Consider the following 12918-nt stretch of genomic DNA (forward strand, 5'->3'; position numbering starts at 1 on the left):
GATCCTGCAGCCTCAGGATCTACCACTGTGCTTGACTTGTAAGCGTATCCTTTTCCTTTTTTGTTGTTATTGGGTATCAACCCAAGGACTTCTACAGAAATAACAAGTGGTTTAAACCTGGTTTCCTGCTCCCTTTTTTTCATTGCTGTATTGTATGTGGACCTTCAAATATCAATGTCATCCTCTAATTCCTCCCTTACCTTTAATATGTTTTCATACCACATAAATAGAAAAGCCAGAAGTGGTGCTGTGGCTCAAGTGATAGAGTGCTAACCTTGAGGAATGTCCAAGGACAATGCACAGGCCCTGCGTTTAAGCCCCAGGATTAGTTTTTTAAAAAATGTTAAAAATATGTTGCTCTTGTCTCCACTAGTTTCTAACCTACTACTAGGAGGTGACAAACCTTATGCAAATAGTGATCATATTCAAATAACAAACTTGGAACCTAAGAAAGTCACACTTAAATTTAAGTAAATAATCCTATAAATATTCTGAGTCCAACACATTAAAATAGACCAAATTCTTACGTCAGCAAAAAAATGTGCTCTTTGTGCTTGTCTCAGTTTGAATCGTTTGATTTTCTGCTGGATCCTTTTATCTTTCAAAAGCTGCTGTTCTGTGGCCCACTCACAATGAAGATAGGAGCTAAAATTTTATGAAAGTCATGTATTAGAAATGATGCTTCTTAAGATGTATATTAATAATAACATGCAGAAAACACTTTCACCTGTAGAAATAGTTTATTATATCATTTTATTTCAGGAGACTTCATTTGAATTTCTAAAACATAGTCTAGATCTCTGTATCCTAAAGATATTGTACTATGAAAGTCTACAATTTGAAATATAGAAGCAGAATGGTAAACAGACCAAAAGTATAAGGGCAAAATACAATTTAAGTTTTGTCTTTTCATCGTAATAATTTTGTCATATTCAGAAAGGCAACTTACTTCAAATACAATGTATATAAAAACTTATACCAAACTACAGAGTAAAGCTGGAAAATGTGGGGCTGGGAGTTTGGCCTAGTGGTAGAGTGTTTGCCTAGCATACATGAAGACCTGGGTTCAATTCCTTGGTACCACATACACAGAAAAGCTGGAAATGGTCCTGTAGCTCCTGTGGCAGAGTGCTAGCTTTGAGGCAAAAGCCCAAGGATGTGCTCAGGCCCTGAGTTCAAGTCCCAGGACTGGCAAAACAAAAACAAAACAAAACAATGGAAAATGTACTAACATACAATTTGCAGCATACATACAATAAGCATAACTAACATAAAATAATCAGCAACTCATGCAAATTAAATCATCTATATCCAAGATGGAAATGAAGAATTAAAAGTTCAAGTCATCACACTGTGTACAGCTGATATATAACCTAAAACTTGGAAATACTTTACAAAAATACAATAATAAAATCTGAAGTTCAAAATACAAATGCAATGACTAACATCTATTATTTTTTTAACATTATTTATAAAAGCATATTTTTATATGAAGATTTCTGTATTTTGACATTTAGTCTTTGTTAAAAACCATTGAGCATAATTTTGAAACGTTTGGAAAAATGATGACTTTTTACTTTTTAATGATTTTATGGTCATGCATTATAAGTAAACTGATAAGATGAAAATTAATTTTAATTTATATGTTTGCATAATAAATATATTAGCTTATTTTTTAACTGAACAGCCTATTTTTAACTGAATTACTTACTAATTTTTGTATTTCACAAAATATTCTTCTGTATCAATCGTCACTCCAGGTGATACCTACAAACATAAAATTAGTAATTATATCTCAAACAGCACACAGAAAGTGAAATATGAAGTATAATGTGCCAATACTTACTTCCTTTTTTACAATTCTAGAAGACAGTATTTTATCTACAATTGCAGCATCTTCTTCACTTGGATTCTCCTAGAAAGGGGAAAAATGTATGATGAAACACATTCTGAAATATCTTTTAGTTTCTATCTTGTATGTTTTTAATTTTTTTGGTGGGTCATGGGGCTTGAGTACTATCCCTAAGCTCTTTTAGCTCAAGGCTACCACCCTCCCCGTGAGCCAAGCCCCATTTCCCATTTTTTTCTAGAGGTTAACTGGAGAGAAGGGACTCAGGTTCTTTTGTGCCCTGGCTGGCTTTGAACCTTGATCCACAGATCTCAACCTCCTGAGTAGCTAGCACTACAGGCAAGAGCCACCATGTCCAGGCCGACTTACCTTGTATGTTTATAAATAAATTTAATCAAATTAATTTAGCACATGTACTGAATACTACACTAAAAGTTAGGAATATTTTAAAAATGGAAAAAATGTGTCAGTCACCTAGTAAATGAGTGCTCAGCTCAAAATGTAGAAAGGAAAAACAAAAAGAACCATAGAAAGCTTTAAAAAGGCATGGATTAGTGTTAGAATGTCTTAGCATACATGAAGCCCAGGGTTCAATTCCTCAGTACCACATAAACAGAAAAAGGCAGAAGTGGCTCTGTGGCTCAAGTGGAAGAGTACTAGCCTTGAGCATGAGAGGCTCAGAATAGAGCGCTGGACCTGAGTTCAGACTCAGGACAGGCAAAATGTGAAAATAAAAAAATAAATTCAAAAAGTCATTTAAGTATCAAAAATATGGCACACAGGCAATTATTTGTATGAGGCAGAAGACTGAATATTTTCAGAGAATGGAAGACCCAGAAAACTTAGACAAAGGTTCTCTTTACTCACTTGGTTAAAAATTGCATTAATAGCTAGATGCTGATGGTTCAAATCTATGATCATAGCTACTCAAAAGGCTTAGACTTCAGTTCAAAATCAGCCCAGGAAGGAAAAAGTCCTTGAGATTTTTATCTACAGTTAACTACCATAAAGACCTGCGTTTCAAGTGTCACTGAGCAAAAAGTTCAGTGACAGTTCCCAAAGTTCAAGCAACCAAACTGATATGCACACATGCACACGAACACACATACAAAGAATTTTATTAATATTTGAAATTTAGGAAGTTTTTCATTAGATTAACAGTATCATTAAATTTATAATTGTAAAATACAGTGCAATGGAAGGATAGCTTGGGAGAGTTTCAGAAATATTTTCTTATGGGATAAAAAAATGCAAAAGCTTGGATGAGGAAATAAAGATAGGAAATTATGATTTTACTACTATATTTTTTATGTTGGTTGAAGTGTATTGTAACTATACTCCTGGATATATCTTACCACAAATAATTGTAAAGGCTGTTCACCAGGTAGAGGAGCTGAATTCTTTTTTATTTTCATAGCACCTTTAGCCTCTTCTTCAGATTGTTTTCCTTCTGCATCTTCTGCATACTTTTTTCTTTTAATTTGCCGATTAGACCTTCTTTTCTGTAATAAACCACAAGAATCAGATTTATATAATACATTTTAAAATCTTCATAACAAAGATTATTCTTAACACTGATGATCATTATACTTTCAACATTTAACACTAATCTTTGCTTGGTTTTCTTTTTAATTAAGGAAAACTGTAATTTTCCCATGGCCACAAGTATATTTAGTAAGGTTTTCCCTGCAATTACAAATATACAAAATTTTAAATGTCAATGTTGTTTTTCTTTAGACACTTATGAGTAAATGATCTAATGATTTAACCAAAAAAAAAAAAAAAAAAACAACCAAAAAACATTTTAACGCTTTGGGTAAAATATATTTTATTATGTATTTATTTCAAACTGAAAAAGGTTATTATTAGACGAATATTGGTAGAATAATTAATTGGGGAAAGAAATATAAGAAATGAAAGAACACTTGGCAAAAATGTGAAAGCATGTTTAAAACAGAATAGAAAGAAAAGTGGTTAAGCAGGGTGTGGTGGCTCACGCCTGTAATCCTAACTACTCAGGAGGCTGAGATCTGAGAATCGTGGTTCAAAGCTATCTCCAGCACTAAAGAACGTGAGACTCCCAAGGGGTAAGTCAGTGGCTTTGAAGAGCTCAGGAATAGAACCTAGGCACAAAGTTCAAGCCCCACAACCAACAACAACAACAACAAAAAGTATGTAAAAATTATTATTAAATATACCATAACTAAATTTAAGAGACTAATTTTCTTTAATTTTCACTAACTTTATTAGCCTCCTAAAAATATAAGAAAATATTAATCTAATTATTACTCTAATAAAAAGTATTACCTATATGGCTTTACTTACCTCCCTAAATATCTAGTATTTATTTTGAAACTATTATATTTCAACAATTTTTAAAAGAAAATTACATATATTTTGATATTTATACAAAAAAAGTCAAAAGCTCCATTTGGCTTTCAAAGCCCTAAAGACTTAGGTTTATTAGGTTTTTAAAATTTTTTTAGAACTTCCATAAAATTTCATTAGGTTCAAGCATCTTCGTCTACTACTCTATATTAGTCTACTGCTCAATATTTTCTAAGTCCATGTCTTCTTCCCTTTTCTATCCCATGATACTCCCACAGAGGGAACTAGCAAATGGTTTCCTCCTTTTGGTTTCTGATGTTTTCTCTGTGGCATCTTCCTTTATTTCCAGAGCCATAACAAAATTGTTTCTGTCTGTGCATTAGTATGAAAGAAAATTATTATTTATAGCTACTAAGGTGTCAGTAATGGCCTTTGTCACTTCATGGCTTTGCCTTTGTCTCTTATGAGAAGTGCAATGCTGGGGGAAAGAAAGGTAACATGGTCAGCCAAATGCAGCAAATGACATGAGCCTCTTAGCTCGTTTGTTGCCTTTTACTGTGTGGGAAGAAGAAGGAGCAAAATGGAGTGGTGGAAATATGGGTCAGAGGTAGCAAGGTAGGGTATTGGCATACAAAGTACTCTACCATGGAGTTCTACTCCCAGCATCTCTACAATTTATTTTGTTTTTTTGTTAAGATATTCAAACATCAAAGTATATTTTTGTTAATACAAAAGACCATATACTTACAATAAAGTCTATTAATAATTAAATTTCCCAATATTCTTAGAATATATTAAGTATTCATGGTGAGAAGAGAATCAAATGGATCCAGGCCAAAAAAATGTAAAATTCTATTATAGGGATGATATAGATGTTCTAGCGTAGCTTAAAGTTAAAATAAACTGTGGCATTTGTTATTATAGCGGTATTATATATTATCAGTGTCTCATTATGCATACTTTCTAACTAATGATGTTTGAGAATAATTTGCCCTTGTTTTAGAAGATTTCATTATGCATGTTAAGCTATATTTTAGTTTCCTTTCTGATCATTAGACACCTATTGGTACTTTAAAATAACTCATGTAGTCTTTAATAAATTGTTTAAAATCATTAACTCATGAAACAGCAACTTCAAATAACTCTTTACAAGATAGAACAATGGCTACTCAATATAATCTGCTTCCTTATCTGATATAAAATTAATCAGCTTAACTGATTAATTTAAAAGTCCATGGATTAAAAGACATTTTAGTTGACTACTTATATTCCACTTGCATATGCAGTAACAGTAGGCAAAGCCAAATAAGTATCATTCTCACAAACTATCTCAAACAACAACTCTACTAGTTTAAAAGTATAAAAAATGAGCTGGTACTGACAGCTCATACCTATAATCTGAGCTACCCAAGAAGCTAAGATCTAAGGATCAAAGTGCCAAACCAGCCTAGGAAAAAAGTCCATGAGACTCTTTTCTCTAATTAACCAGAAAATAAAAAAAAACAGTAAATAAATAAATACATCCATACATGAAGTAGAGTTGTAGCAAAAGAAGTAGAATGCCAGTTTTGGGCAAAAAAAAAAAAATTAGTAAAAAAATTTTAAAAAATCTAAGTAATATCACTGAATTCAAGCCCTATCACAAAATAAAAATATAAATACATAAAATCTGATGTCTTCCTATTTGACTAATATTCTTTTATTCTGACTTTCTTTCCTTATAATGTTTTAGAAAATGTAATTTAAAAATAGTGATGCTGGCCAGTAGCTCACACCTGTAATCCTAGCTACAGAGGAGGATGAGATCTGAGGATCACAGTTGAAGGCCACCCCCAAGCAGGAAAGTCTGTGAGTCTCTTGTCTCAGAAAAAGCTGGAAGTGGTGCTGTGGCTCAAGTGGTAGAGCACTACTAGCCTTGAGCAAAAAGAGGCTCACAGACAGCACCCAGTACCTGAGTTCAAGCCCTAGAAGAGGCAAACAAACAAATGAAAATAGTGACAAGTAGGGCCGGGGCATAGCCTAATGGTACAGTGCTTGCCTAGCATGCACGAAGCCCCGGGTTTTATTCTTTGGTACCACATACTCAGAAAAAGCCAGAAGTGGTGCTATGGCTTGAGTGGAAGGATGCTAGCCTGCAAAAAGAACCCAAGGACAGTGCCCAGACCATGAATTCAAGCTCCAGGACTGGCAAATAAATAAATAAATAAATAAATAAATAAGTAAGTAAGTAAAGTGACAAGTTTATTTCTAAGCTTTTGCTACTTATGTTTGAAAGGCTTCAACCACAGAAGCATTTAAAAACTTGTCTCCAAATACAGTCTCAAAACTTTTAAAGTCAAAGTAAAATCAAAACCATATTCAAAATTCTCATTTGCTCCTTATTCTAAAGCCTGTTTCTTTCCACGGGTTTAAGTCCATTATTGTTTCAAAAAGCTATGAGGATCTTTACAATCACTTTAAGATGACACAGTTATATTGATGTAAATTTGTAATTATTAGAAAATTCAACTCTTTTGTTAAAGGAACAGATGTGTCAAAGAAACTTAATATCATAGTGAAAATAATGAAGAAATGTACAAGCTGTTGGCCCATTTCATTGTCCAGTAATTGCGTAACGTAAAAATGGCCTGCATTATTTTACCAAAAATTAAACTAAAATTCCTTAAACTGTTAAATATGTTTGCCTAAGTCAAGGACAACAAATGACAAAAAAAAAAAAAAAAAAAAAAAAGGCAGGCCATATAATATTAGGAGCTTCAGTCACTGCCCTTACCTCAACGCTTGCAGCAGCCCAGGAGCCTTGAGCCACTACTCTCCAATTGGATAAGAAGCTGCATAAGGAAGAAGAAAGGCTATTCAGGGGCTTCCTGGCCCCATATTTCAACAACTGCCACCACCCCTATGGCCTACAGTAGTATTTAAAAATATTAGAAAGCAGAGGGTGGCCTGAATTATTATGACCTTCACTAAATAGATTAATTTTTTTAACTTTACAGGTTATTTTTAATATCCAACTATTTTAAAAGGCAAAGTGTATAATATTTATGTCTATGTTAGGGGATTTTTAATATCGGTAGTCTCCCACTTCAGCAGAAGCAGACCAAAAGAATGATTCAATCTATTTGTTTTGTCATTTCTATGAGTCTCTGAAAAATTAGTATCTTCATTATTAAGTTTATTTAAAAGCACTCCACAAGTGTACAGGATAACATCACTAGGTACTTCTCTATGTTAAAATCCATCAAGGACTTTGAACTGTTACTTAGCCTCTCAAGATTTCATTTTCATTACCTGAAAAATAAGGGGCAAACAGACCACACACATTTCCTCCCACATCTAATATTCTGTAGTAATACTACTAGTAACATACCATACTACTCCTGTCCTGTAAATTCCACCATATAATAAAATTTATGCTTACTACTAAATCAAAGTGTAAACATTCACACAAAAACATCATGTCTACCTAAATAATTTTGTTTTGGTTCACAGAAAAAAAAAAGCAATACTCACTTGAGAGTCTTGATCTTTCAATGTGTGCTGTGGCATCTGCTCTGCATCAGATATTTCATCTGAAGACTCGGTCTTTCTTTTTTGTTTCTTACCCAATGAAATAATGAGTTTGCTATTTCAAACAGAAAAGAATAATCATTAAATATTTTATTTTTTCATTTAGTCAAATTAAGATGGACATAAATTTGCTTTTATTTTGTATTACTTCCATGCCTCAATGAAGATGAGAATTATCCTGAATTACACTAACATAAACCTTAATATTCTTTGTATGTGTGCCAGTACTAGGTTGGGAAATGATAGCCTCATGTTCTTATTCAAATTTTTCTAAAAACATGAATGGGGAGCAAAAATTCCAGACTCAAGAGTCTATAGTAGCTTTACTTTACTATATATGTAACTGGTAGTTTTGTTGATTAATAATTATGTTAAAAAGCACTTTCTTTAATTTAATATTGAAGGTATTCCTTAAATTTTCAGCCAATTCTGACAGCAATGGAGCAATAAAGTTGTCAATTTTCATCATACACACACAAAAAAATTTCTCTCATGGCTGGCACTGGACACCAGTTGAGCCACAAGCCATAACTCCAGTTCCATATTTTTTTGCTGTTTAACTGGAGCTAAGAGTCTCTTAGTTGGGAATTTATCTGCCTGGACTATCATCTAACAACTGATGCTCAGATCTCAGTTCTTGAATAGCTACAATTACAGGCACGAGCAACCTACATCCAGCTCATGAGCTATAATCTAATGAACTGAACACAAATCAATGCAACATAGGTACTGTATAACTAAGCACAGGAAGGAAATCCAGTTACATTAAGGTCAAATGTGCATTTTTAAGGGGAAAAACTTCAACTGACATAACTGCCAAACAATATTAAAAAAACTCAAAATTTTAAATCAGGGACTTTCCCCCCCTGCTAATGTGTTTGTTTATTTACTTTTGCCAGTCCTGAGGCTTGAACTCAGGGCCTGGATTATGTCCCTGAGCTTCTTTTCCTTAAGGCTAGCATTCTACCACTTGAGCTATATATAGTTCTACTTCTGTTTTGTTGTTGATTTTGTAGTTTATTACCTCATAGACTATCCTATCCCAGTTAGTCTGAAACAGCAAGCCTAAAATCTTACTCCTGGGTAGCTAGCATTATAGATGAGAACCAGTTGCAACTGGATCCTTCTGCTTCTTAATTACTTAAAATCTTACTTACTGTAGTCTTGTGAAAAGACAAATGACAAATCAGATGAGGAATGAAGAATATGACCTAAGCCTGGTACAGTGGCTCACGCCTGTAATCCTAGCTACGAGGCTGAAATCTGAGGATCAAAGTTCAAAGTCAGCCAGGGCACAAAAGGACCTGAGACTCTTATCTCCAATTAACCTCTAGGAAAACAGGAAGTGGGACTTGGCTCAAGGGTAGGGCAGTAGCCTTGAGCTAAAGAGCTCAGGGACAGCACCTAGGCCCAAGTTCAAGCCCTATGACCCACAAAATAATAATAATAATAATGATAACATGACCTAAGATTATAGCATTGTGGATGAAGAGTATTTTATTGAGGCAAAACTGCTAAGATTTTGCTAATTACTACATGACCATAGATTGCAAAGGAGGATGAAGTTGTAGAAAAATGTTCTCTTAAATTATTCTTGTATTGGCCATGATCAACAAGATAATGTTAATTCATAGTTGCTATCACATTTGCATGGTTCTGAATATGTGAAAAAGGAGTAAATAGGAGAACACAGCCTGTGCTAAAAGCAGGAAGTCAGAAAAAATCTTAAAAGGATTCTAATGAAACAAAATGAAGGAGCCAATCACATTATACTCTTTTCACCAGTTTAATTGCCAATTTCCTTCCTTTACATTCATTTTCCTTACTCTAGTTTCACTTCTAAAATAAGGGCATATCTACTGTAGATAATACATGATGCCTTCCTTCCTCTTCCTGAGCTATACCTCTCCAAAGTCAATGCACTATAATCTGAACTCTTGGAACTACATTTCAAGTTCAGACCTTCCATTTGTTTGGTATTGGGTATAAGTTAGCTTTTGTGTTGACTTGATTGCTGCATTCCACTTTATGTTCAACTTTGAGAGGCAAATACTATTACTTTATAAGAAGAGCAAGTTAAACTGAGAAGTTAAATAACCTGCTCAAAAGCACAAATAGATGGAGGGGGGAAGGGAAATGGGGACCATGACATGTGAAAGGGTATCTGGGAATTAAGGCACCATTTATCCGGCAAATATCATGTAACCCTTCTATTAATTACAATAAAAAATATATTTAAAAAAAAGCACAAATAGAAAGATATTTAATATGACAACTATTAAGTATATCATTAAATATTAAATAATATTTAGAAAGCCTCACTCTAAAGACTGAACCCCTTGAAAGTTCAGAGCCACAAATGCCCTATAAAATGCCAAATCCAATGGAAAACTTTAAATTCTTATTTGTAAACATATTACTAGATTGCCATCTTTTTTGTACTATTCACACTGTGACACAGAGCCAAATTTCCTCTCTGTAGCCTTTCATTTTTGGTAAAATTAATCTCTGAAAATTCTTCTCTGTTAATCCTTTAAGTTACAATATTTCTCAAAGTTCTGGCCTTGTCCCTGAGCTTAAGGCTACTGCATCATGTCCCCTTTTCTAGTGATTAATTGGAGATAAGAGTCTTCCGGACTTCAGTGCCTGGGTTGGCTTTGAACCATGGTCCTCAGATCTCAGCCTCCTGAGTAGCAAGGATTACAGGCATTCGCCACCTTGCCTGGCTCCTATTCCCTTTCTTAAATACAGTAATTGCAAAGTTTAATTCATCCCAGACTTGCTCAATTTAAGAATCTTTTATTTTTAAATCAATGATAGTGTTTTAAGATTTCCAGAGACTTGGAATAACCCTATTGCCAAGTGGACATCCTACATTGTCTTAAGAATCATATACTGTTAAAAGTCTTTGTACGGATGGTATAAGCAAATGGCTTTATATAGAACACAATATTTGATGACAATAATAACTATATTACTGATTTGTATACTTGCTATGACACCATTATTTTTATCATTACTTTTATTTTGTAAAATCCCTATACTATCATTTGTATATTAGCATTAAATATATCAATTACTGTAAATTAAATTTATCAATTACTGTAAAAAGGTTATATACCAGCATCTTCCTCACACATTTACTGAGTCTCTTGATTACAACGTCAATAGGCCATGTTGAATGACTGGCCTCGCTCCTTAAGCTTTATACTAAGTATAACAGAACTGGAGGGGTAACTTAGTTATGGCACACTCTCTTAGAGGGCATCAGACTGGACATTTAGTTCCCAGTACAATATATAATATATCCCATGATTACAAGATATAAAATGGAATTGTAGTGTGGGGTGTGTGTGTATATACTGTCATTGGGGCTTTAATGCAGGGCCTTGTCCTTTTGCTTGGCTTTTTACACTCATGGCTAGCACACTACCGTTTGAGCCTTACTTCCAATTCATCTTTTTTTGCTGGTTAATTGAGATAAGAGTAGCTCAGAATTTTCTATTCAGGATGGCTTTGAATTTAAATGCTCTCGTTTCACCTCCCTGAAAAACTAGGATTATAAGGATGAGCCATCAGCATTTGGTCAGTTCAATTATCACCAGCCCCATGCCTGTCAGTTTAATAATACAAATTCTTAGCACTGTGATAGTGGCTCATGCCTATAATCCTTACTACTTAGGAAGGTGAAATCTAAGGATCAAAGTTCAAAGCCAGTCCAGTTAGGAAAGACATTGAGACTGTAGCTCCAATTAGCTAGTAAAATGCCAGAGGTGGAATTGTGGCTTAAGTGGTAGAAGAACCTGTCTTGAGCCCTGAGTTTAAGCCCCAGGATCAACACTGAATGAAGGAAAGAATGAACGAAGGAATGAATCTTCATAAATAAACATCTCATAAAGTCAAAATGAGAAACAAATAACTGGCATACTTCTATGAGAGTAAAAACTTATAACCATCCTGAGTTTGAGGCCAGCTTGGATTATATAACAAGTAGCCAGCCTTGGCTATATTGCAAAACACTCTCTGAATGAAATACACATATCCTAACAGATGAAGGCAAGGAATTATTCCAAAAGTAGAGGTGAAGAAGAGATGCAACAAAATGAAGTGTATTACTGACTTTGACTCTGACTAGAAAAAGGAAGAAGCTACACTGCACATACCAGTAATCCCAGTACTCAAAAGGAGGCTGTTAAGGAAAGAGTGGGCTACACAGTAAGACCTTATGTTTAAAAAAAGAGGTAACAATGTGCATGAGGCATATGGATTAGTTATAGGACTGGATAAATACTTATTTCCTGGTTTTGATAATCATGCTATGGTTACATAAAATGTCAACATTTGAGGAAACTGAAAAGGCCTAAAGAAACTCTTAACTACCTCTGTAAGTCAGAAATTACTTCAAAGTAGTAAGAGAAAAAAACAAATATACAAAGAAAAAGAAACAAAAAATCAAACAAACAAACCTACCTACCACATTTGTAAGTCCCAACCCTAGGATTATATTACAGTAAGTGGGATACTGATCCACGCCAATGACATATTCCCAGTACCTCAAAAAATATTTTACTTTGAAACATTGTCTCCCTGTATAGCTCAAGGTAGCCTTGAACTTTTGATCTTCCTGAACAAGTTTAGAAGCTACTGGATTAAAGTGATTAAGTCTGGCTGAAAACTGTAGGATTAATTTTCCAGGAAATGTAAAACTATTCCCTATTTGTAGAACAGTTAAACTCTCAAATGACTTTTGCCTATATTAAATTATCTCAGTTGACTCTAAGAGAAATTCTGAGGTAGGACCAGGCACATGCTGGTCTCAGCATTTGTATAGGGAAAGACCAGCCCCAAACTGTTGGTGTGATATTAGGGACGTAATACAGCCAAACTCACAACCTTACTAAAAAAAAAAAAATGTAGTTTTATTACTTGATTACAGTTTCTTTATAAAATTACATGATTTGAAAACAAAGTGACTGTAGCTAGTCAACAAATATTTAATATAACAGTCTAATGAATAGAAAAAGATGAAATAGCATTACCTTTGAGGAAATTATTAATAGTAAAGTTTACCTTTAGCAACCAAAGAGTCTCTACTACTTGCACAATAAGACAATAATTGTAAAAGTAAAATCAATTAGCAAAATATCTATTAACCAAAGAACATCCTATTT

At 33.9% G+C, this 12918-nt stretch overlaps 1 protein-coding gene across 7 annotated transcripts in view; it reads right to left on the reverse strand.

Annotated features, from left to right (window-relative positions):
* The window catches only part of Chd9 (chromodomain helicase DNA binding protein 9), a 121222-nt gene that overhangs the window by 70744 nt on the left and 37560 nt on the right, over positions 1–12918 (reverse strand). For all 7 annotated transcript variants that reach the window (XM_090357647.1, XM_090357645.1, XM_090357646.1 and 4 more), the window contains 5 exons: positions 7691–7802; positions 3205–3351; positions 1847–1915; positions 1712–1767; positions 528–645 (listed from right to left, as the gene is read on the reverse strand). In XM_090357647.1, the coding sequence (XP_090213773.1) occupies positions 528–645; positions 1712–1767; positions 1847–1915; positions 3205–3351; positions 7691–7802 (502 nt within the window). The remainder of the gene's footprint in view (positions 1–527; positions 646–1711; positions 1768–1846; positions 1916–3204; positions 3352–7690; positions 7803–12918) is intronic.

The sequence above is a fragment of the Megascapheus bottae genome, chromosome 24, assembly GCF_031878675.1.
Source record: "Megascapheus bottae isolate mThoBot1 chromosome 24, mThoBot2.hap1, whole genome shotgun sequence".
Lineage (NCBI taxonomy): Eukaryota > Metazoa > Chordata > Mammalia > Rodentia > Geomyidae > Megascapheus > Megascapheus bottae.